At 43.4% G+C, this 26,297-nt stretch overlaps 1 protein-coding gene across 2 annotated transcripts in view; it reads right to left on the bottom strand.

Moving 5' to 3' along the window:
- The window catches only part of Vps53 (VPS53 subunit of GARP complex), a 127,812-nt gene extending 104,156 nt beyond the window's left edge, over positions 1 to 23,656 (bottom strand). Inside the window, exons 1-4 of one of the 2 annotated variants that reach the window (XR_007834245.1) lie at positions 23,427 to 23,656; positions 17,868 to 17,948; positions 8,071 to 8,120; positions 5,568 to 5,634 (exon numbers count right to left, since the gene is read on the bottom strand). Coding sequence is in view for 1 of the 2 variants with exons in the window: in XM_051179978.1 (XP_051035935.1) it covers positions 5,568 to 5,634; positions 8,071 to 8,120; positions 17,868 to 17,948; positions 23,427 to 23,513 (285 nt within the window). In the remaining variant the exon portion in view is untranslated. The remainder of the gene's footprint in view (positions 1 to 5,567; positions 5,635 to 8,070; positions 8,121 to 17,867; positions 17,949 to 23,426) is intronic. The other variant, XM_051179978.1, reaches the window with a different exon arrangement.
- Between the last annotated feature and the right edge of the window lie 2,641 nt (positions 23,657 to 26,297).

Genomic DNA, 26,297 nt, shown 5'->3' with positions numbered 1-26,297 from the left:
GACTAAACCACTACATGCTGGCCAGCAGGAGAGGTGGCCAACAACCAAAGGCTCTCCAAAATGTTTATTTAGCAGATTGCTAACCAAGCAGCTGGTATTCTAAAAGCTAAAAAATGGCCTTATTGGATCTTCAGTTTAAAAATATGCCCAAATATTTTTTTAAAAATTTATTTATGTGCATATGTCTGTGTCTCTGTGTAGGTTTGTATATTGGAGTACAGTGTCCACAAAGGCCAGAGGCATCAGTGAGCTGCCCAACATGGTTACTAGGAACCTCCGGTCTTCTGAAAGATCAACAAGCACTCTTAACCACTAAATCATCTCTCCATCCCACAATTCTATCTATCTATCTATCTATCTATCTATCTATCTATCTATCTATCTCTGAGATAAGGTTTCATTAGTTCTGACTGGCCCAAAACTAGCTCTGTAGACCAGGCTGGCCTTGGACTTACTGCGATCCTCCTACTTCAGCCTTCTAAGTGCTGGGATTAAGGGTATGTGCCACCATGTTCAGCCCCAAACAATAAAAAAAAAATAAACTCTTCTCAGGGTTGGTAAAGTTCTCAGTGAAGGAGCACGAGGACCTGAGTTTGACCTCTCACATCCCCAAAAATGTATCTGTAACCTCGGTGTTGTGAAGGTTGGCTATCTAGGGCTTGCTGTTTAGCCAGCCTAGCTCAATCAGTGAGCTCCAGGCTCAGTGAGACACCTTGCTTCAAAGAGCAAGACCTCCATACACTGGTGCACACATACCACACACATGCACAACATACACACTAACACAAAAGAACTCTCCTGCTGAAAATGTCTTTTAAAAGGCCCAAAGATGGTTCAGTGGCCTGCAAGGCTAATGAACTGAGTTCAGTACTGGAACTCACAGAAAAGCAGAGAGAGAAGTGACCTGCAAAATTGTTCTCTGGTCTTGACATGCACACTGGCATGCATGCTTAGCCTCCTCCATAAGAATAAATCATTTGAAATGTCTTCCAAGAGATCATGAAAGTCAGGTCTGGAGGTATCCACCTATAACGCTAGCACTTGGAAAGTGGAGGTAGCAGGGTTATAAGGGCAGAATGCACGGTATAAGACCCTGTCTCAAAAAGCAAGCCAGCTCGAAGAAGACTCCACGATGTGCAATAAGGCCGAGTGCTTGCTGTGCTTTTAGGGATGGAGCGATTCCAGGGAGGAAGGGAGCTTCCCTCTGTTCCCACTGCTGCTCTCCTGAGTGTTCTCAGCCCCTGAGGGAACAAGTTCTGAATGCAAACTGCTCATGTTCCATGGAAGGAGGGGGGGCATGGGGCCTTCTGACTTATAAAATTCAATATTCTGGCATATCCATAACCCCTTAGTCTGTGTCAAACAGCTGGAGACTCCCTTCAGCAAACCACTGGCCAGAGTCATGCTGTCATCCCTAGGAGCTGACAAGGACAGAACCAGCATGCTCTGATGAAGAAAGTTCCCACTTGAGCTGGCATTTCAATCTGCTGGAAGAGACAGATGGAGGGGATGACAGGAAAAGTGATTATTTCTTTTGGGCTTCCTCTCTGTCTGGATTCTAAGGAGACAACACAAAATTCCATCACGGACTGAAATATGATCTAAACATTCTTGAAAACATGGTCTTGCTCTCTGAAATACGAGCTGCCCTGCTGGCAACCTGTGACCCATTTCCAAGTGAAGGTGGGGAGAGGCATTCCTGAGGCCTACCCCTTCTGGGGCTTGCTCCCCCTTGTTGCTCTTTTATGGCCTACAACTTAAAACATAAGCAGCCAGGATGTGTACGAACATAGCATGACCCACCAAAAAGCCCTTCCTTTTCACATTCTTAGGATCTTAAATACCTGAGACTCTTCCAAGTGTTTTAAGGTTTCTGATGAGCCATTCTAAACGTAGGCTGAGTCACAAAATACAGTGGTGCTATTCCAAGTAACCTGGGCCTATTCATGGCTGAACCATGGGCTGGAGATGCTACTCAGTGGTAAAACTATGCACATTTGCCTAGCATCCAGGGAACCCCAGTTCCATCCCTAGCACTGACCCCCTCCGTCAAACTTTAAACCACCTCAAACGTGACTAAATTGAAGTTTTTACAGTCAAGGGCATTTGTTTGCAGTAAATAATTTAAGACGCACCAAATATTCACTGTAGTTGCATATAGAACTATGTGAACTTAAGTGTAAAGATGAAAAACATAGTAAAGTTCTTGCTTTCCAGGAGACTACAAACTACCCAAAGGGCCAAGATCTAATCATTAGTAAGTCAAGGGAGACCACAAACTCAGAAAGCCAGGCACAGCAGAGGGCTGGGGAGTGAGCGACAAGAGGGAAAGACACACATCAGTCTCTTCTGTGTAGATGAAGACAGGGTCAGATGAAGGTCAAGTCTCCTAAGCCCTTTGGTGTTACTGAGATGAGATAAATAAAATATCATGAAAAAAGAATCAGTATTTGGGCTGGCCCTTAAATGGATAAAGTTTTGAAATGTAAAAACTGGAAGAAAGGGAAGCAAAAAACAACAAACAAACAAACACAAAACCCAAGCCACTTGAGGCCTCAGTTGTAAAGACTGATGATTGCCCTGATAGATCTGAAATCCCTGATGAGATTTGAGAGGCAAATTTGAGAGGCATTGTCTTGATCAGGCTAATAAATCAGGAAGACTAGGCTGAAATTCTGTGGGTGGGGGTCCTGGACTGGGTAAAAAGAAGAAACTGAAGCGAATAACAGCATTTACCCCTCTCTGCCTGATGGTGGATGCAACATGGCTAATGCTCCTGGCTCCATGCCTTCCAGGTCAGGATGGACTGGCTCCCCTCTGACTGTAAGCCAGAATAACTCCTTCCCCCCTTCAATTGCTTCTTGCTGGGTTATTTTGCCACAGTGGTGATAACTAGCACAGGTACAAAGAACTACTTATGCATGGGTCAGAAAGCATGGGGCAGAGCAGGAAGCTTTCAGTGTGTTTAGAACAAAGGGAGAAAGAGAGTTGGAAACATGGATGGCAGCCTCAAGCAGCAAGTAAAGGAATGTGACTGACTTCACGCTGTATGTCAGAAGGTAGTGCTCTGAAGAGACAAATGACAGGACTAAACATGAAAAATGGGAGTTAATCAGCACAACGAGGGGGCCTTCCTCCTCTTTATTACTTCTAAGGTCCTGTTTACATGGGACCTGATACACAAAAGCAAAGTAGTAAACACTAAGACCATGTGAGAGTCCAGGAAACAGGGTGTCTTAGGGAGCTAACACAGCAACAAACAGCAGCGATGAGAAAAAGGGTGAAGACAAGCTACGCACTGATGGGCAACAGAAAGAGAGGAGTGTGTCAAGAGTGAAAAGAACGACAGCCGTGAAACGCAGGAAAGTAGACATGCATAAAACTGAAAGCAGGGCTGGGGCAACAGCTCCACAGGGAGGACACTCGGTTCTCAAGCACGAGGACCCGAGTTCAGTCCCCAACACGCATGGAAAAGCCAGGTGCAGTAGCGCACACCTGCCATCCCAGCAATGGGGGAGGCAGACACAGAAGGATCCTTGGGGGCCTGCTGGCCAGTTTAGTCAAATTGGTGAGCTCAAGGTTCAGTGAGCTGGCCTGTCACAAATACAGGATGGAAGCAATTACGGAAGGCATCTGACTTTGATCTCTGGCCATCACTCACACACATACACATCAGCCCTCTCTCTGTCAGAGAGAGAGAGACAGAGACAGAGAGAGACAGAGAGAGGGGGGGAGGATGCAAATAAAAGGGCCAGAAAGATGTCTCAGCAGTTAGGAGCATTTACTGCTCTTGTAGAACATGGCTCTGGCAGGCCTTGCCCTTCTCCCCATTCCCTCTGCTTTGCTGAAAACCACTGGATTACACTGCTGAAGCTGCCACCAAGGTCTGTTCCTTTATTTGACCACTTCCTCCTCCTGAGGCTGACTACCAAGATCCAGCTATCAAAGTACTGAAGTCCAGTGATCAAAATCCCCCTTCGACTCATCTAATTAACATGCCCAATCAAAATTAAACCCTGCATCCTAACACAGGTTTCCCATTTTACCTTTATAAACCACCATTTGCCTGTGGGCCACGTCCGTCTCCTCTCTATCCAGAGGCAGTTCTTTGTCTTCTGGGACAAACACCCCTGCCCCGTCTCCCTTGTTCCCTTCCCCTTCTCCCTCTCTATGTCCTGTCTGTGTCTCTTATTCCCTGCCCTCTGTCCCTCTGGAGCAAATAAATCTTTGTGCTGAGAACTTGGTTGTGGGAGTCCTGAGCCGATACCTTTCCCTTTCACTGAGTTCAGTTACCAGCACCTATATGGGGCTTATAACCATCTGTAGCTCTAGCTCCAAGGGGTCTGACACCCTCTTCTGACCTCGTTATGTACACCAGGTACATATGTGATACACATACATGCAGACAAAACAGTCATACACATAAAATGAAAATAAATATTAAAAATTCCAACTAAGTAAAAAGCAACAATAACAACACAACCAACTGAAAAATCTAAGAGTCAAGACACTTTCATTAGCAGCAGAAATGGGAATGCTGCAGATGAGGAAATTTCTACCCAGAATTAGACCCTTACACGCTAACCCTGAGCAGCAAAACAGTCGTTTTCAGAAGCCGCCTGTACTATAAACTGTCAAGAGCTGGCCATGGTGGGCTGCAGCTATAACCCTGGAACTCAGCAGGCCAAAGTGGGAGGACCGAGAGTTTGAGGACAGCCTAGGCTACGCAGTTAACACTGTCTCAAAACCACCAGGGGCTGGGCTAGTGGCCCAGTGGTGGAACACTTGTCTAGTGTGCACAAGGCCCTGGCTTTGCTCCCCAGCACCGCACAAAGCTGAAGAGGACAACTGGGAGCAGTGGAGCCATCCCAATAGTGTGTGGCTGACTAAGTGAACTAAATGAAAGGGAGGGCCAGACACTGCAGAGAGAAGTGGGAAAGACAATCTCAGCATTTGTTATGACAGCAACTTCTGAAACACGATGCCTAAACAGAATCCAAATAGAAAAGAAACTGGTTAACAGATAACATCTGCCCTTCAGTCACCAAAGAATACCTCCTCCTCTCCAGAGGGTTCTCCCACTTCATCCCATCACAACAGCCCTCCATAGTGAGGAGGAAGGAGCCGCACAACACTGAAATGAACCCAGTCCAACTGGCTGGCGGGACAGGTGTGAGGAACCACGGCTGCCTCGCATCAATATCTATAGCACTCAAACTAATACTGAGTCCCCCCCAAAACCAAGCTGACAGATACAAGCAGGGACTTGAGTCAGGCACGGTACACAGGACGTGTCTGAGATGGTGAAAAACTGGGACTCTGCAAGTTGCTGGCCCTGGGTGAGCTGTGCATTAATACATGAGCTGGGTCTGGAGGACACTGAGTGAGAGCTCATGGCTGGCCTGGAGATACTGCCCTGACATGGTGGGGCAGGTCAGTCATGCTTCCTGCTGCTTATGGAACAGACTAGTAAAGTGCAAAGAACTGGTCAACACTTTGATCACTTGGGGTTTTGATCCTTATAAAATTACGGGATGGTAACTAATGTGGAGGGATGCGTCACTTACTTGCCTTCCATCCTGCCCCACGTTTGTTTGACCTCTTACGACAGTCCGGATGTTGTCATCCAGTCTCCTGGCCAAAGGAACAAAAAAAAAAAAAAAAAAGATAGGACACAAGTCATTCAAATAAATGCACTCTGGGTAGACCAAAAGAAACAGACTATCAGTAACTCACTCATCAACTTCTGTGAACTGCACCCATTTAATGCAGAAAACCACAGGAGCATAAGCTATGAAGAATGAACCCTTAGACCAAGGAGCGGCAGGAACACAAGAAGTCGCCACCAGTGCAGATTTAGGGTTACTTTTGTTTAAAAACTGGTGAGAGTTAATAATATTCATAAGCTGGCTGAAAGGAGCAATAAAACTGTAAATGTTTTTCACAGAATAAATCAGCAATGACAAAGTTACAGATGTTTTACAGAAATAAGCCATTAAATTCAAATTAGCAACTGCAAAATCCCTACTTTGGTGACCTTACAAGGGTCAAGGAGCCAGTGTGATTTGCAAAATCAACACTTACTCTTTGTGCCATGATAGAGCAACCTGTCAGAGGCAGATCTACGGCTTCCGGGATGTCTTTTCCCAGAGGCTCAGCAACAGCAACTGCATGGCGCCTCTGCCAGAGGGCTTTCTATCAGCCAGCTTCATTTTGCACTTGAAGAATCTATTTAAGGTATGGTAGCAAGAATGCAGGAAATAGCTAGCTGACCAGGCTCTCTGGAGCGCCAGGATGTCTCTCCCTTCTATATAAACTCTGGCAACTTTGAGGTCTCCGCTAGAATCATTATAGCTGAAGCCAACAAAGCAACAAGCAGGTTTTTTAAAGACTTACTCGTTTTATTATTTTATGTGCGTGAATGTTTTGCCTGTATGTATGTAGGTATGTATGTATACCACAGGCATGCTGAGTGCCTACAGAGGTCAGAAGAGGGTGTCAGATCCCTTGGGACTAGAGTAACAGATGGTTGTGAGCAGCAGTGTAGGTGCTGGGAACTGAACCTGGGTCCTCTGCAAGAGCAACAAGTAATCTTAATCCCTGAGCCTTCCCTCTAGCTCACCTTTGTGCTTACAAAGGCACCATTGGAACAATACCTTTATGGAGCAGTGCCTTTTACTGAAAGACCTAAAGAATGTTCAGAAAACAAAACAAAACAAAAAAACCAAAAAAAAAAAAAAAAAAAAAAAACTCATCTTCTAGACTCAAATGAATGTTTTCCATATTTTTTTAAAATTTCTTTTTCTTTTTCTTTTTTTCCCCTGAGACAGGGTCTCTTGTAACAGCCCTAGCTGTTCTGGAACTAGCTCTGTAGAACAGACTGGCCTCGAACTCACAAAGATCTGCCTGCCTCTGCCTCCCGAGTGCTTGGACTAAAGGCGTGTGCCACCAACGCCTGGCACATTTTTCCACCTTTAAAGTGAGTTTTCTCATCAAAACTCAAACAATAACAAGCTAGACACAGTGGTGCACATCTTTAATCCCAGCACTTGGGGGACAGAAGCAGGCAGATCTCTGAGTTCAAGGCCAGCCTGGTCTACATAGCTAGTCCCAGAACAGTCAGGAACTACATAGAAAAACCCTGTCTAAAAAAAAAAAAAAGAAGAAACAAATGCACACAAAATCTCCAAAATACATTTGAGGCAACGAAATCAAACTACTTATATAATGAAAACACACTTATTTAGTGCCTATTAGTTACCAAATTTATAAACCTAGATAAGCCAGAACAAGGCCACTAGGCAGGACATAACTGATAACATAGATGATCAGGCCCTGGGTTAACTAAAGTCTTTAATTCTGGGCCTCATCTAAACCAACCAGCAGATCCAATATCATTGTTATAGGTAACCAACAGGTATAACCCCTCTCCATTTCTGAGTCTTGGTATTACAAAAGGTAAGCCTACTAAAAAAATAAGACCATTAAATATAGAAAAGTTTTTGTCTCCTTTGAGAGTTACTTTTTCTCCTCCTCTTTCTTTTCTTTATTTTTTGACAGGGTCTCATGTATCCTAGGTAGGTCTCAAACTCACCATGTAGCCAAGGATGACCTTGAATTTCTGATCATCTCGCCTGTAGCTCCCATACACTAAGACTACAGGTGTGTGTACCCACACCTGGTTTATTGGTTTATGCCATGCTTAGGACTGAATCCAGAGCTTCATGTATGCTGGGTTTGCAGTCAGGGTCTCACTGTAAGTCCTGGCTGGCTGTTACCTCACTATATAAAACAGGCTACCTCGGAACTCTTGAGTGCTGAGATTGAAGATGTACACCACCAAAGCCTGTCTGATAACTTGTTTTTAACAGAGTCTATTCCAGCTCCCTTCATTTTGCATGGACAGTTAAACACTGGTCACAGAATTCAGCTCCCTGCCATAGAGTTTACATGAAAACCCACGAGAAAGAATTATTTCTAAATTTGAGATTTTAGTACTTTAATCAAAAAATGTGATTCAGATATGAGTAAATCAATGTTTTTCAATAACAATCATATGGTGTTACTTACCTTATTTTCAGTCTAATTTTGTTCACGACATCATCTATGTTTGCCAGAGACTACAATGAAGGAAAAAAAAAAAAAGAGTGCTGGTTGTTAGTTCACTTTCTGGAATTCTCTTTCACAGGGAAATGATGATATCTCAATTAGTTTAATCTTGATACTATACTTAATTCTTGTACAAATCATCTTTTTTAAAAAGTGTTTTTGGCTTTGTGTATATGTGCATATGGTACACATATGGATGTGTGTGTATGCATGCATGTTTGCATACCCTGTGAGCACACATATGTGCATGGGTCAGAGGTTGACATCAGCAGTCTTCCTCAATTACTCTCCACCTTATGTACTGATGCAGGGTCTCTCACTGGACCCAGAGCTCACCACCGATTCACCTAATCTTCCCTGCCAGCTTGCTCTGGAGACCCCCTGTCTCTACCTTCTGAGTGCTGAGTGCTGAGACTATAGGAACGCCACTGTGCCCAGTGTCTACATGAGTTCTAGGCATCCAAACTCGGTCCCCAGCAGTGAGTGCTGAGCCATCTTCCCAGCCTGATTCTTTTTCAAACTAAGCAGTAGTTGACAAATATGCCTATTCTCTTTTGAAGGGCTGTTGGAACACAGCCACCTTAGTCAACTTCCACATGTCTATGGCTGCTTGTATACTACAGTGGTAGAGCTGGGAAGTTGGGACAGACACTGAAAGACTATCTGGGCCTTTATGCAAAGTTTGCTAACAATAATAAGGTTGTGGCCTGGTATAGTGGTACATTCTTTTAGTTCCAGCACCAGGAGGCAGGGCCAGGTGAGTGAAGGCTGGCCAGAACTACAATGTAAGACCCTGTTTCAAAAAGAAAAAAAAATACTGACAAAAACATAAAATAAACTGCAGCAAGGAAATGGGAGGAATGACTAGAATTTTACGAAAATGCCTGTTTCTCACTCACACCACTGCTGGGGAGAGCTGGGAACAAGGGTATGCTGCACAACCCCACCACCGTGGCTCCAGAACAGATGAAATTACTTCTCACCTTAGAAGCCAGAATAATGGCTCTCTGAAGAAGGCAGTGACTGTAGAAAGCCAAGAGACCCTCTGAGGACATGGTACTAGCTCTCAAGGTCCTACTGGAATGATAGTGCCCTTCAACGGGAAAATTCATCAAGCTACTCACTTAATATTTGTTTGCTAAAGCTAAGCATAATGGTGCACACCTGTAATCCCAGCACTCAGGAGTTTGAGGGAGGAGGATCACGAGTTTGAGGCCAGTGTACTTAGTGAGACCCTTTCTCAAAGAACAGAAGAAAAATACAGCCTGGCATGGTGGCACACACCTTTAATCCCAGCACTCAAAGCAGAGATAGATCAATCAGTCAGTGAACTTGAGGCCAGCCTGGTCCATAGGGTGAGTTCCTCTCTATAATGTTACCCTTCACTAAGCAAATGAAGTTACTTTTATGAATGTAGACAGGAAAATGTCTGCAAGACCATACATTGTAACAGGCCAGTGGCTGAAATATAGAAAATCTGGATTAGTAGCTTGAGGAAAAGAATAATTTCAATGTTTTTTCTTTTTGCCTACGTGTTTGCCTACGTTTTAATTCATCTATAATGACTGTCACAGAATGGAAAAACAAAGGAACCTAAAGAGAAAATGTGGTGAAATGGTGCCCCCTGGTGGAAGATGGAAAGAATGGTAGTTTTCTAGTTCCCCTCTCCTCTTCCCCAACAGAAACTTTTTCTCAGGAGGAAATATGCTTATAAATTGCTTCTGACTCTCTGCTGACAGGAGGAAGCCAGAAACCTTCCAGGAACAGACCTGAGGTGCCACAGCAGCCTATTCACAACTCTCCTTTTAAGCCAAGGTTTACTCTGAATTTTCAGAAATCCAAGAGCAGTCAGCCAAAGACAAGGTGAAATTCAGAAAAGATTAGTGACTTTAACGGAGAAATCCAATTTAACTGGGGTGAAATTAGTTCTAGGCTGTTAGGTTAGTCCCTTCAAAATGGACTGGGTGTGATTTAAATCACCATCTATGTAGGAACAGAGATGAATTGTCCAGGACCTTGTGTCTGGACCACCTCTGCCACTGCCAACTCGCTGGAGGACAGACAGCTCTTCAACCTCTCTGAGTTTCTAGGAATATGGGAGTAATAGTTCCTGGCTACTAACTCTGCTGGAACCCACAATTAAAACAACAGCAATGCTGATTGTGTGTGTGTGTATGTGTGTGTTTCCTGTTTTGAGACAGACTCACTGTATAATCCTGATTATCCTGGAACTCACTCTGCAGACCAGGCTGACCTTGAACTCACAGAGATCCACCTGTCTCTCCCCCCTGACTACAGGGATTAAAGGTGTATATATACACTCTTTGTAATATGTTTTAAAAATGCAGTTATACATCTCCATAGTTATTTTGGGTGATTCTTAGAAAACAAAGCTGTGGTATAAACAAGACCTTCCTGTCTAAGGATTATCAAATTTAAGAAATGGCTGGATATATTCTTTACATGTGTGTGTGGGGGGGGGGCGGCTAGAGAGCTGGCTCAGCAGTTAATGTACTTGTTCTTCCAGAGGACCTGAATTCAGTTCCCAGAACCATAATTGCCTATAAATCCAGCTCAAGGGACTCTAACAGATTCTTCTAGCCCCTGCAGGTGCCCAGTCACTCATAGATACACACAGATACACACATATACACATAAATATGAAATTCAATTTTTGTTATGTTTCATTTATTTGTGTGTGTGTGTGTGTGTGTGTGTGTGTGTGTGTGTGTGTCTTAAGTACCACGGCTTGAGTGTAAAGCTCAAAAGACAGCTTGTAAGAGTCTGTTCTCTTCTGTAATATGGGTTCCCAGGATCAAACTCAGGCCCTTAGACTTAGCAGCAGATGCCTTTACCTATTGAGCCTTCTCACCAGGCCATGTGTATACTCACTCCCTCTCTCTCCCTGTCTCTCTCTCATATTCTCTCTCTCATATTCTCTCTCTCTCTCTCTCTCTCTCTCTCTCTCTCTCTCTCTCTCACACACACACACACACACACACACACACATTTTTTTAAAATGTCTTAAAACCTGGCTGTGGGCTAGAGAGATGGCTCAGTGGTTAAGAGCACAGCTGTTCTTCCAGAGATCCTGAATTCAATTTCCAGCATTCACATGGTGGCTCACAACCATCAGTAATGAAATTTGGCTCCCTCTTCTGGCCTTCAGGCATACGTGCAGACAGAATACTACACATCATAAATAAATCTTTAAAAGAATTTTCTTTTTAAAAAAAACTGGTTGTGGTGGTACAGCACTTGGAAGGCAGAGACAGAAAGATCTCTGTGAGTTAGAGGCCATCCTGGTCTATAAATCCTGTTCCAGGACAACCAGGGCTATTACAGAGAAACTCTCTCTCAAAAAAAAAAAAACAAAAAAAAAAAAAAAAAAAAAAAAGAAAGAAAGAAAAGAAAAGAAAAAACAAAACAAAAAAAAAAAAAACAACAACAATAAAATTTTTAATGTTATTATTCAGAGGCTGAAGAGATGTCTTTGTGATTAAGAGTACTTGCTACTCTAGCAGAGGACCCCAATTTGGTTCCCAGCATCCATACGGGTGCTCTAGTTCCAGGGGATCTCACACCCTCTTCCAACACTGTCTTCTGGGCTCTGTGGGCACTGACACATGTGGTGAACTTAACGCGGAGGCATAACACTCATATATACATAAAATAAAAGTAACAATTTTCTTGTAAACTAGCATTTGAGAAATCTGGACAAAGACAGTCAAGAATTTGTCATCACACCTTTCTAAATCAGGGACACTATTAAAAATAATATGATTTATGTATAATTATGTATATAGCATATAACTATACATTACAAGACTTTTAATTACAAATATAAAATAGTTATAAGGTATTTAGAATTGTTAAAACATATGCATGACCAAAAATCTGGACAGTAAGAGTGTGCAGTGAAATGCAGGCTCTGCTTGCCCTATGCTACCTGACTGCAGCTTCTTTTTAGCAGAGGCCACGGACCCAAGCCAGCTTCTGGTTTACCTTCTCAGACAGTCTGAGTGAAAAACACATCAAGGGTTGACTGCACCACACCTTTCTATTCAGCCATTCCACACCAGTCAATACTGACTGTGCCAGTAGACATTTCTTGAATCTGATAATCCTGAGACTGGAAGGTCTTAGTTAAAGCACAACACTGTTTTCTAAGAATCATCCAAAATAATTATGCAGATATGCAACTGCATTTTAAAAACCAGAGATGGCTGGTGAGATGGCTCAGCAGGTAAAAGAACTTGCTGTGTAACCTGACAAGTTTGGTTCCCAGACCTTACAGTGGATGGAGAGAACTACCTCCAAAAGCTGTCCTCTGACCTCCAAGAGCACACCATGGCACAAATAAGCCTGCACACACACATTCACACAAGAACACATAAAATAGCAAAGACCTGTAGACAAGGCCCATTAACAGAAAAAAATTAGGTCATGAGGGCATATGTATCTGATGGCCCTTCTGCCACCCCTAGAGACATTGGACAGGCAGGTTAGGAGACAACGAAGACCTGGCAGTGCAAGAATAAGGTTATCAAAAGAACAGAAAAAGGACTCAGTACATAGCTCAGTGGTAGAGCACTTGCCTAACATGCGTGAAGCCCTAGATTTAATCCCTAATTCACACTCTCTCTCCCACTCTCAAAAATAGGCCACACTTCATTAGCTGATAGATTACAGCTTTCCTATTGGACAAGCATGAGGGAGAGAGTGCTAACATTTAGTGTGGTCACTTCACAGAAATTCTTTTCCTTAACCCCCTGAGCCATATGAGGTATACCCTATCATCCTCCTCTGGGTTAAAATTTAGGACAGATTTTTGTCTAAGGTTGTGGAGATATTTCTGAATATAGTCACTGCTCATATATACATATACATATATATATTATATGTTATATGCTATATATTGGGAAGGAGGCATGGATGAATGGGTGGGTAGATGAATGAATGGATAGATGGATGGGTGGATGGACAGACAGAAGGACAGACAGATATTGATATTCATACTTTTGGGCTTATTTTAGTTGTTGGGGCCTGGTGCTTGCTAGGCCACATGTTCTATCACTGATCTATACCTCCAAACCCTGCAGCACGGGTGGTTGACCTTCCTTTCCACCTGTGTGATGGAGCTGCCATACCCCACAGTTCAGTGCTGACTATGATGTGGGGGAGTCTTCCCTGGAGTTGGAGGTATGGCCTGTAGGAATCCAGTGACTAAACACATCATTGGAAGTGGTACATGTCTTTGATAATCACTCATCTGGTTTGACTATCATGGGGGGGGGGTGTGTACTGCTAAATGTTCCAATTATTGAAAAGCATTTCCTTCATTTTAATAATTCAGTGAAATAACCCTTCCCTCAGAAAGGTGTAAGTGCAGTGAGTATTTCATCCTACTCTTCTTTCTGTGAAAACAGATGCTTTTTTAGGAAACAGACTACGGTAATTTGCCACCTGGGTTTTGTTTGTTTTCTCTTTCTTGTTTTCTTCTTCTTGATAATAAGGACTCAGAGCATCTTTAAAAATTCTTTTTATTTTTTTTTTTTTTGTAATTCTTTTATAGACATGATTTTTGCCATCAGACAAGGCTTCCCTTAAATTCATGGCCTTCCTTCCTACAGTAAGGTTACAGGTGTATACCACAGATAAAAGTCAAAATAAAAAGTCAAAAAAGTTTATTTAGTTATTTGGTTTATTTATTTTATGTGTGTGAGTGTCTGCATGCATGTACGTGCACCAGAGGTATGGTGCCTGAAGGCTGTCGGAGGACACTGGGATGTTTGAAACTGGCATTTCAGATGACTGTGTAGGTGCTGGGAATTGAACCTGGGTCCTCTACAAGAGCAGTGCTCTTAACAGCTGAGCCATCTCTACAGCACCTTATTTGGGTTAATATGAGAGTCTCAAGTACGGCATGATGGTTTTATACTCTCTAAGTATCCACACTAGGTTTTGAACTCCTGATCCCTTTGCCTCCAAGTATTGGGACTACAAATGACACCGCACCCAGCTAAGTTTTTTTGTCTGCTCCCAAATTTCTTGATTATACATATTCTTTTCTTTTTTCCAGCATTAGAACTTGAAACTTGGGGCCAGAGAGATGACTCAATGGTTAAGAGCACTTGCTGCTCTTCCAGAGGTCCTGAGTTCAATTCCCAGCACCCACACAGGCAGCTCACAACCATCTATGATGGGGTCTGATGCCCTCTTTTGGCATAAAGGCATACATGCAGACAGAGCACTCACACATAAAATACATAAAAAAATATTTTTTTAAAAAAGATCTTTAACCTCTAGCCTCATAAATACTAGACAGATACTCTATTACTGAGCTATTATCTCCAGCTTTTTGTTCTTTTGAGCTAATAGTCTTGCTAGATTGTCCAGGCTGGTCTTGAACTCCCAGACTCAAGCAATCCTCAAGTGCTAGGACTACACTCATTTTCATAAATATTACAGCACCTCTTCTCAAAACTCCAATAACATCATAAATGAGAAGCTAAAAATGTCTTCCAGACCAGTATTAGTACATCTGGCTCCTCCGCAGCATGTAGGGAACCCTGTTAAGTACCAAAAGCTGAGATCCCTCCAGATGTGATGAAGAGAGACATTTGAGGACTTGTGGACCCCTCTCTCAGCATCCACAGACATGCAAACCATTCAAGAGAAGTACTGCCTCATTGCCTCACTTACAATGCCACTAAACCTTCATATCTAGACATCTTTAAATCAATCTAAATTATTTTTTGTGGGACTATGGTTAAAAAAAGTTAAAGAATTGACAAGTTAAGCTGCTACTCTGTACTGTTTTTTCATGAAGATCCGTGGGAATCTGGGCTGGTAGATGGCCAGCTGAGTATAACTCTGGGACCAAGAAAATAGAGTGTGACCTGAGCCTGTGTTCTGTACTTTCTGACTTACTATATGAAACATCACTGCATACTATCATGCATGTGGCAACATGATCACACAAGACATAAACTGAATCTGAGGAATAACATGCTTCACTTTAAAAAGAATGGGTCCAAGACCTAACTCTAATGCACAAACTGACTTTGTGGAGCCCATTCTACGTGGCGAGACACCTTTGTCAGCCTAGGTGAGGTGGGGGAGGGGGTCTTGGTCCTGCCTCAAGAAGATGAGGAGACAGACTTAGGGGAGGCCTTACCCTTTCTGAGGAGCAGATAGGAGGTGGGTGGGGGGAAAGTGGCGGGAGCAGGAGGAGAGGAGGGAGGGGGAACTGTGATTGGAATATAAAAAATAAATAATTTTTTAAAAATCTAAAAAGTGAAACCTGGCAGCTTCTTATGTAACTTTCAAACGCTGTTTTTTGTTTGTTTGTTTGTTTAGTTGATTGAATTGGCATTCTTTTTGTTATTTTTGAGACGGGGTCTTACTATGTAGCCCTGGCTATCCTAAAATTTGCTATGTAGAACAGACTTGCTTCAAATTCACAGAGATATTCCTGCCTCTGCCTCACGAGTGCTGGGGCTAAAGGTATGTGTCGCTACCTCCCAGCAAATTGGCATTCCTGATAAGCAGAAAGAAGCTCTCTTAAGCCAATTGTTACCAAGTCTCTATCACTAGCTAACCCCAACTCCCCTTCTCAGAAATGTTAAGCAGTGAAGGCTAATTACAAAACTTCCAAAAAGACAATCACACGATGTAACATTTTTCAAGTTTTATTTTAAAAATTAATGTATTTTTTTTTAAACTAAACTGTCAAACAAATCAGAAAAAAAAAAGGAGATAGATAAGACAGACAGACAGATAGATGGGTGCGTGTGAGCTGCTCATGGCCTACACTGCTCACACCCTACCCCGGCCCTGTTTACCACTGACACCCGTTCTTCCCCCTTGCAACAGTGAATAAAGGTGTCAAGACCTGCCAAGTGGAGCAGGCCACAACCAAAGTTTAACATCTTTAATGTAGCCTACGTGCCACTCCGCAGGAAAGCTCCTGGATTCTTAAGCCTGTTTGCACCATATCCAATATCACACTTCAGCAGAGCGTTCTGCCATGTTTACTTATTGCTCTGCTCGTTATCCTTACTGAACAAGGCCATCAACACAGTGGAGAATCCATTGCTGTTAAATGTCTAGAGCGCCTAGTGCAATCCATGCCAGATCAATGGTAAAATCTTAACAGTACAGTTGTGGTACAAGTGTACAATGCAATAATTACAAATCCGTAATTTCCCTTTAAATGCAAGTGCTATGAAGATTATCAAGGCAGACTATAAGTTCTGAGTTCATAAAGCCTATCTCTGGTGACTGACTCTTCCATCTTGCAATCAGCCTCTCTCCACTAGCCCCACTGAGAAATGAATGGATGAATTTTGTCTACAAACGCCTCTACCTTCATCTTTTCAAGCACACACTCAGCAGCTGCCCCTCAGGTCATGTTCTCTCCACCCAGCCTACTCACGAGGCTCTCGGCTTTCTCTGAGGATCTTCTGTGCTACACTCCTCACTGGTCTCCCTGCCTCCTACTTTTAGAATGGCCTTCTTTCCCTGTGTTCCTGTCTTTACCCCTGTCTACAAGAGTGTTTCACAGACTGCCACAAGCCTGGCTCCTCTGTTATGAGGCCTCGGTGTAACAGGAACGCCTCAGAAGGAGCCTCCCTTCGGGCTCTTTTAAAAGGACTCTGTCCATGCCACCATGATCGATGGCTACACACGCTCCCAGCAGATCACCAGCCACACTGGATCACTTCTTGTTGATTTATTTCTTGTCTTCCTTCCTACGCTGCACTCCATGAGACCAAGAACTAACCTGCTATGTTGACCATTTCTCTCTAGTTTCTAAAACAGTCCCCGGTACTTAATACACTTCAGAAGTGACTGGAGAGTCTGATTGGCTGACTGAATAAGATGACCCTTCAAGAACTGGCAGAAAGCTCCCGGGTTTAAATTTTCCTAAGAAGCCTCTGGTCTTTTCACTGTACTCTTCCTTCCCTGTCTCCCTCATAGCATTCAACAGTGTCCTTTCTACTCTGATCACACACATTAGTGGCAAGGATGTATCCCTGTGCCCAGGATGACTGACAGCATATGACAGGTATCCATCAGCTTAATGAATAAATGAAAAACCCAAAGTCGGGCATGATGACACACATCTGTCATCTCAGCAGAGGCAGAGGCAAGAGGATCACATTGGCTATACAGTGAAGATCATGCTGGGCTGTATCAGACCCTGTCTAGAAATAGAGAGGGAGGGAGGGGGAGGAAAAGAGGGAGGAAGAAGGGGAGGAGGGGGAGGGAGGGAAAGTGGGTAGGCAGGCCAAAATCTACCTGGCCTTCCCTCAATTTTCTGGCTTCTAACTCTGAATTATTGTAAGAAAATCCCATCTAGGCAAATCACACAGAGAATATAAATAAAATGTCGACAACTTTACATTTTAAATGATGCTTTGTGAGTTGGGATTTACCCTGCCTGCCTCACTCCCACTTTTCCTCCTATGTTATGACCCCAATTTATAACACAAAGTATGGTGAGGGGTGAGGGAGACTCACAAACTAAAAGTACCATTTCTAATAATATGTTCTCACAAACTAAAAGTACAATTTCTAATAATATGTTCTGCAAACAAAGAACTCTGTGCTAATTCAACTGGCTAACTGACCCAGTTAGTTACAGTGGAATTTGATTTGAATTTAATGTCATTTGTTTATCACACTAGTCACAACACACAGGATAAGCAACAAGCCACTGGGAAGAAGGAAACCTAAAGCTCTATACTTACTTGCTCTGTTGGGAACAGAGTATTGATATACTCAACAGCATTGAAGTCAGCTTGATCTAGAGGGTCCTGGCTTGGAAATACCTACATAAAAATGGTGTTATTAGTTAAAACATCATGTTGGGCACCACAGATATATACAGGTCGATTTTGGCTTTTTTGGTTTTGTTTTTGTTCCAATTAGAAGAAACAGGACCAGCAAGATGACTCTGGCAAAGGTACTTGTCATGCAAGCCTAACACCCTGAGTTGGATCCCCAGAATCCAATTTCACAAAGTTGTCTTCTGACCTCCACATAGATGCTAAGACATGTGCACCCACACATCACATTACACACACACAGAGAGAGAGAGTGAGAGAGAGAGAGCAAGAGAGAGAGAGAGAGAACAATACTAAAGCAAAGGATACAATTATAAAAATAGGGGATTCTAAATTTAATCTTTGTATTAGACAGTAGGTTCTTTTTTAAAAATATTTATTTATTATGTATACCTTGTTCTGTCTGTATATATGCCTGCAGGCCAGAACAGGGCACCAGATCTCATTACAGATGGTTGTGAGCCACCACATGGTTGCTGGGAATTGAACTCAGGTCCTCTGGAAGAACAGCCAGTGCCCTTAACCTCTGAGCCATCTCTCCGGCCTCCCCCCCCCCCCTTTTTCTTGAGATAGGGTTTCTCTGTGTAGCTTTGGCTGTTCTGAAACTCTGTAGACTAGGCTGGCCTCCAACTCACAGAGATCCACTTGCCTCTGCCTCCCAAATGCTGGGATTAAAGGCAAGCCCCACCACAGTCCAGCTTAGACAGTAGGTTCTTGATGACAAAACAAAAACAGAAAAATTCCAACTTTTTCATTTTATAATGTTTCGTGTATAGTGGGTTCTCAAGAAAATAAGTAGATGCGGGGAAACAGGAATCAAAGAGATATGAGAAGAAAGCCATGGGAAGACAGAAGTCAAGGAGCACCAAACAGTGCCGACAAAAATCAGAAGCAAGACGAGCCAGCTCACTATGATCACACTATGTAGCTCAGGATACCCTGCAACTCATTAAAAGGCCCAGGCTGGCCTTAAACTGGTTCTCCTGCCTTAGCCCCCCAAGTACTTGGATTACAGAAGTGTGCCAGAATGCCTGACTCCTGCTAATATTTTTGATTCAAGATTTTGGACTTCCAAAACTGTGACAGAATATATATATGTATATACACATATATACATATATATGCATATACATACATACACATATATATGTAATATGTATGTTGTTTTATGTCAAAAGAAACAAATTTTGGGATGAGGGTACAATGAAATACCTACTAGAGTAAATCTATAACTTTAACACTTGTAGTGCTGACATCTTACACAAGAAAAGACTGCTGTAGTGCTGGGGATGAAGCCCCAGAGCCTCATCTGTGCTCCGTAATCCTCTGCTACTTAAGCTACAGTCTCAGCTTGCCCCGAAGGAACCCTTATGCTTCAGATAGTATCGAAAAATGGAAAACTGAGCCGGATGGTGGTGGTGGTGGTGGTGGTGCATAACTTTAATCCCAGCACTGGGGAGACAGAGGCAGGTGAATCTATGTGAGTTGGAGGCCAGCCTGGTCTACAGAGATACACAGAGAAACCCTGTCTCAGGGAAAAAAAAAAGAAAAAAGAAAAAAGAAAAGGAAGGAAAAAAAAAAAAAAAAAAAAAGGAAAACTGGCATGCAGGTTAACAAAAGAAAACTATCCTCTGAGAAATACAACTAAGTCTCTTCAAAAGTCACAACTTGAAAAATAGGTAACAGGATGAGTTATAAAAGGCTGGGGTGTGGTGTACGCCTGTAATCCTAGAGTTTGGGAGGTGCTGTGTGTATGTATGTGTGTGTGTATATACAGGTGTACCAGAGTGACTGTGGAGGATCCAGAACTCAAGGTCAATCTTAGCTGCATAGTGAGTACAAGACCTACACAGGACTGTTTCCAACAAAGGTGTGTGCGGGCAGAGACTGGCAAGATTAGACTCAGCAGGTAAGATTATTTACACCAAGCTTGACAACCTGAGTTCAGTCCTTAGGTCTCACGTTACAAAAAAGAAATAACTTGATGCCTGTAAGTTATCCTCTGACCTCCATAAGCACTCTGTGGTGCACATGTATACATGTACACACACTCGCGCGCGCGCACGCGCGCGCACACACACACACACACACAAATGTAGTAATCAAAAAACAAACAAAAAACCAGAAAAATCAGTAATCCCTTGGTACTAAGTTTTACCAGCTCAAGACATATATAACTCTGTAAAGCAATTTTCAGGGAAGGGTTAAAGAATCATGGTCAGGAGGTAGTGGAACACGACTGTGAGTTCAAGGCCAGCCTGGTCTACACAGTCAGTTCCAGGGCAGCCAGGAGTAAAGAAGCCCCGTCTCAAAAAAACAAAAACAAAAAAAGAATCAGAGAGATAGCTCGCAGTTAAGACTACGAGCTGTTCTTACAGAGGACTTGGGTTCAGTTTCCAGAACACATACAGTAGTTCCTTGAAACTGCCTCTAACTCTTATTTCAGGGAATCTGATGCCATCTTCTGGCCTTCAAGGACCCCCAAATGTATGTGGTGCACATAAACTCACTCAGGCTCACACATTTACACAAAATAGCAAATAAGTAAGTTTTTGACTTAAGAATAAAAAAGAATGAAAGGTAGGAGAGTTTATGGTTTCCATGATATAAAACTGCAAGTAGAAGCAAAATCAGTCAGAGCTGAAGCTTAGTATTTTATTTAAAAGTTTAGCATTTTCCCTGGTGCATGCCTTTAATCCCAGCGCTTGGGAGGCAGAAGCAGGCAGATCTCTGTGAATTTGAGGTCAGCCTGGTCTACAGAGTAAGTTCCAGGATAGCCAAGGTTACACAGAGAAACCTGTTTCCAAAAACAAAAAATAAAAAACCCCTAGCATATTCACTTCTATATGGTATACCTACGATGGGAATACACCACATGCATGTGTGATTACACAATTAATTAAATGCCCTGGGCAGAGGGAGTGATGGGGATCAGGGCCTGCCTTTGTGACCCGGTATGAGGAAATAAGTGAATTATCCATTTCCTCTAACTGCTCCTGGTTTCTGCATTCCTCTCTTCCTGTCCCTGGATGTCATCCCAGACATTAACAGATTTCACACAAGGCCACAGCCCTTGACTTCAGCTACTTCCTTCAGTGACACCCATGAAGGGCATGCCTGGTTCCAGTGCCAGCAGAGGAAACACAGGACATATCAAAAGGCCTTTAGACACTGCGTCTCATGGGCAGTTCAAAGACTTTCAAGAGAAACATGGCTGGAGTGTCTGGAACTGACCTCTGGGTAAGATGTGATTCTATTATATCAACCAGTAACCTAGTACTCTTTACAATAATGCTATTGAACAACTACTTGCAGGATTTTTAGGATCTTGAACTATTAAAATAAGAAAAAGATCTAAATTCATCTTGACATCCGGTGTCTGCTTGAAAACTTGAGAACAGAAAATGTAGCCAGGTGGAGACATACACCTTTAAGCCCAACACTCAGGAGTTCAAGACAGATGAATCTCTAAGTTTCAGGCCAGCCTGGTCTATAGAGTAAGTTCCAGGACACCCAGGGCTACACAGAGAAACTCTGTCTTAAAAAAATAAAAATAAAAAATAAAGAAAATGTATTATATTATAATAACAACAATGTGACATTTTGACAGTAACTGATTGTATTGTTTCTTCCATCAGAGGCCAAGAAGTCTAAAGTACAACTGGAATGTAGGCATTTTCTGGCTGGAGGGAGCAGATACTGAAGGAGCATGGCCCCAGCACTCTAAGTTTTATCCAATGGGATATCAGCCTTGGGATGTAACAAATGTGGTTTGTAGGAGTAAGGCTAGCATCTCCCCAAAAACATGCACAGAAAATCTGTAAGTGGGACAATATAAGCACAGTATTTGGGTACAGTGACAGACCCAAGGTTAATAATGGTTGAGCTGGGTCTACTAAGCAAGTTCCAGGACAGCCAGGGCTACACAGAGAAATCCTGTCAGAGAAAAGAGAAGAAGAAGACAGACAGACAGACAAAAAGTACCAATTGTCCACCTATACTAATTTATGTTATTGGGTAAACTTCCCAACAGTCATTAAATGAGGCATACTCTTCCTTTCTTTTCTTTTCCATTAGTACTGGGGATTGAACCTAGATCCTTAGGCACATGAGATAAGTGCTTTAGCACTCAGCCATATCCCTAGCTCCTAACATGCTTTTTCTTACATCATAACCCCATGTCAATTCCTTAAGGAAGATCTTCCTCCTTTAATGGAGAACAAAACCTATATGGAGTTTAAACAATTACTTCTAGTATCTTTACCATAAATATTAATATACTGAACAAGGAGACTTGGCCAACAAGAGAACTTCTTGTTAGGAAGAAAGGACTCAGGAATATTCTCCACCTTTTAACAGAAATTCTCAACCTTTTAACATTTTTACTGTATTTATGTGTGTGTGCTGGAACACACAGACACACATGCATATATATGCAGTCAAAAGTAGTTCTCTCCCTCTACCTTGAGGGTTCTTGGGGAACAGGCTCAGGCCATTAGGCTTGGTAGCAAAGTCCCTTTACCCACAGAACCCCTCAACCTTTTAATTATGGTAAAGGTCTGACTTAGTTTCCTTTCCATTGCTGGGATAACACACCATGACCAAAAGCAACTCGGGAAGAAATGAGTTTATTTGCCTTACAAATTACAGTGCATCATCAGACGAAGCCATGGCAGGAATTAAAGCAGAAACCATAAGGAACGTTGCTTAATGGCTTGCTTTCTGTGGCTTGCTCAGCTTGCTTTTCTATAAGGCCTAGACCCAGCTGCCCAGGGGTGGTACCATGCACAGTGGGCTGGGCCATTCCTACATCATAATCAAGAAAATGTCCTGCCAACTTGCCCATGGGCCAATCCGATGGGTGCAATTCCTCTATTGATGCTTCCTCTTACCAGATAAGGTCAGCTTGTGCCAAGTGTTCTCTCTCTCTCTCTCTCTCTCTCTCTCTCTCTCTCTCTCACACACACACACACACACACACACACACACGCACACACACACACACACACGCACAGAAACCAGCACAAGAGCCATTTTCCAGAATGACACCCCACACACACACACTCCATCCCCGCCATTTGCTTCCGGAATGAAAGTTTCTTGCAGCCAATTCCAAACCACTCCAAGGGCTTAACTTGAGAAACGGGAAAAACCGCACTAGTCTGGAAAATGAACGAGGTCTCACAATCTCCCATAATCTGAATTATCCAGTCACGGGGTTTCTCCTAGGTTCACGCTGGCAAAAAGCACAGCATCTCGGCCCAAACCCAGCAGGTGTGGCAACCTGAGCCTAAAGAGGACGCTTTCGGTCCATGAGCTGAGAAACCCATTTCCACCTCCACCAAAATCCAGACCCCCTCGGCGCGCCGAGCCGTCACCTTTCAAGCCTAGGAGGGTGGGTTCCGCCCTCCCCCAGAGCCGGCCCTCCTCCAGAGCTCCCTTCTGAGTGGGTGGAGCGCTCACCTGCTCTATGGCTAGTTGCACCTCAGGCGTGAGCTGTAGCACGGCCTCCAGCTCCTCCACGAACTCCAGTTCCTCCTCCTCCATCATCCCGCCGCTCAACCCCGACGCCCTGCTCCAACCTTCCTCCTGCACTGTCACCAGGACCCTAGAATTACAACCCACCAGGTACAGCGCTCGAGAAAGCCGCTACTCCTACAGCAATCCCGGCACTTCCGGAGAGCCGGGCACTTCCGGGAACCGGGGGACTCTGGGATAGCGGAGGACTGACCTCTGGAGGCATGGCTGTCAAGTCCCAAGATTGTCCTCACACAGCCCTTAACCACAGGTTCCCTGGTCCCCCGTATCCGGTCCTTAAGCCGATGGAGGCCCTCTCCCCCTCTCCAGGGCGCGTCCCCTCACCGGCGCCTTTGTGCCGCGGGAGAGCCCCAGAAAGCGGCAGCCCCGACAGTGTCGTGACGGATGGGCAGCAAGCCCCGCGGGCCACGAAGCCAGCGTGCCACCCGCTCGCTGGGCCTCCTTGGTAAGGGGCAGTATGTGTCCCCCTGCCACCAGGAGTGAAATGGCCCCAGCTGGTAAGTGGCAGTGTTGCCAAGGACATTTGAAGGTTTGGGAGAGCGCCTGTTCCTTAGATCACTGGCCAGAGATGTCTGAAGCCTCCTCGCTAGGGTGGGGGTTAGGGGACAAAGCGACCCAACGCTGGGAAGTGTTTTGAAGACCTAATTATATCCGGGCTATACATCCGTGTTTACACTCTTGATAAGCCTATGATCTTGAACAAAGTCCTCCCATCTGCCCTGCTTAAGCTACGTTAGATGGGGTGAGCATTAAATATTGGAAGTATTATGCAAATGTAAGCTGGTAGTACAGGAAATGTTAGGATGTCTAGCCTGGTACATCACAAAGACAGGAGCCAGATCACCCTGTGGAACCACTTTTCCAGCAGGCCCTGGAACAATGAGGGAGTTGTAGCCTAGGGAAGGTTGCTTTACCAGTTCAACATTGTGAAACCCTCGATGGAGGAATCTCTCTCTGGCCCTGCTGAACTTTTATTACGTTTCGAAATTGCTTCAGGAATATATATATATATATAATTTGGTTTTATTTTTCATTAAAAAATGTAGCAGTGTTGGGGATGGAACTTTATTGTAGTTTTATTTAGTTTGCAAAAATATATTTGTATGAGAATATAATTTTTAGCAACAAAGAAATACTTAAAAATATGAATTTCAGGAGGAGGGTGGGGGATCAGTGAATTGGTTCAGCCAGTAGAGCACTTGCCCCCCAAGCATCATGCCTGAATTCATCCCAGAACCACATGGAAAGAGAGTCCTGACTCCCGAAAGTTGTCCTCTGACCTCCACACAGTTGGCACACACACATATATTATTGACTCATAAAATGATGGTTCTTAAAATTATTTAAGGCATGGGAATATACACAAATGTATTTTGTAAAGTAGACTGTATATTTCTGAGAGCAAAATGGGCTCGGTATTGTGAGACTAGCCTATAATCCCAGCACTTGGAAGATGGAGACTGGAGGACAAGGAGTTTAATTAAGGCTGGCTTCAATGACAAAGTGAGTTTGAGACCAGCCTAGGCTACAAGAGACCCTGTCTCAACAAAAAATCGATAACAAGGAATTATTTTTTCTTCATGTTCCCACATGCCTACAATGAACATATAGTATAATCAGAAATTTTATGTGACAGCCTTTATTATCAGAAAACATTAGCACATGCCCATGGATATCAATACTCTGGAAACGGAAGTAGAAAGATGGAAACTTGGAGGCCAACTGGACTGTGAGGTGAAACTCTGTCTCAAAAATCAAAACCAAAGGCTGGAGAGATAGCTTAGCAGTTGAAAGTGCATTCTGTTCTTCCAGAAGACCCAGGATCCAAGTTCAGTTCCCAGGACCCCCATTGATCAGCTCACAACCACATGAAACATCCTCTTCTATCCTCCAAGAACATCCACATACATGAGGCAGACACATACATATACATAACTTAAAAATAAAGGGGCTGGGCAGAGGGTGGCAGCGAATGCCTTTAATCCCAGCATGTGAGAGACAGAAGCAGGGGGATCTCTGTGAGTTTGAGGCCAGCCTGGCCTACAGAGTGAGTTCCAGGACAGCCAGAGCTACACAAAGAAACCCTGTCTTGAAGAAAAAAAAAACTAAAAAAATAAAGAGGCTGGAAAGATGGCTCAGCAGTTAAGAGCACTGGCTGCTCTCCCATAGGAGACTGATTTCAACTCCCAGCACTCACATGGTGGCTCACAATGGTCTGTAACTCCATTTCCAAGGAATCTAGCACCCTTTTATGGCCCCTTGGACACCATGCACAAATATACATGTAGGCAAAACACCCATTCACATAAAATTAAGAAATTTAAAAATAAAGCCAGGTGTTGGTGGCCCACACCTTTAATCCCAGCATGTGGGAGGCAGAGGCAGGTGGATCTCTGTGAGTTTGAGGCCAGCCTGATCTACAGAGCTAGTCGCTAGTCCCAGGACAGGTTCCAAAACAATACAGAGAAACCCTGTCTTGAAAAACAAAATAAAACAAAAAGAAAGATGAAAGGGGGTACAAGTGGGTAGAAAGAGAAAGGGAGGAAACCTCATGTACCATTCCTAAAAGAAAACTCAGTTTTATCTATTCTATTTTTCTATTGTAAATTAGATGTAATTTGCATACAGTAAAGTTAGCCCTCTTCGGTTTCCAGTACCATGAGCTTTGACAAATGTATATAGTCAGGCAAGCACACCACAATCCAGTTAGGACATTTCCATCACCCCCTACTTTTCTTCATATCCACTCTGTTAGAGTTTTGGCTTTTCCAGAATGTTATATAAATTCCTTTAAAT

The sequence above is a fragment of the Phodopus roborovskii genome, unplaced genomic scaffold, assembly GCF_943737965.1.
Source record: "Phodopus roborovskii unplaced genomic scaffold, PHOROB, whole genome shotgun sequence".
Taxonomy (NCBI): Eukaryota; Metazoa; Chordata; class Mammalia; order Rodentia; family Cricetidae; genus Phodopus; species Phodopus roborovskii.
This window is presented reverse-complemented; position numbering and strand designations above follow the sequence as displayed.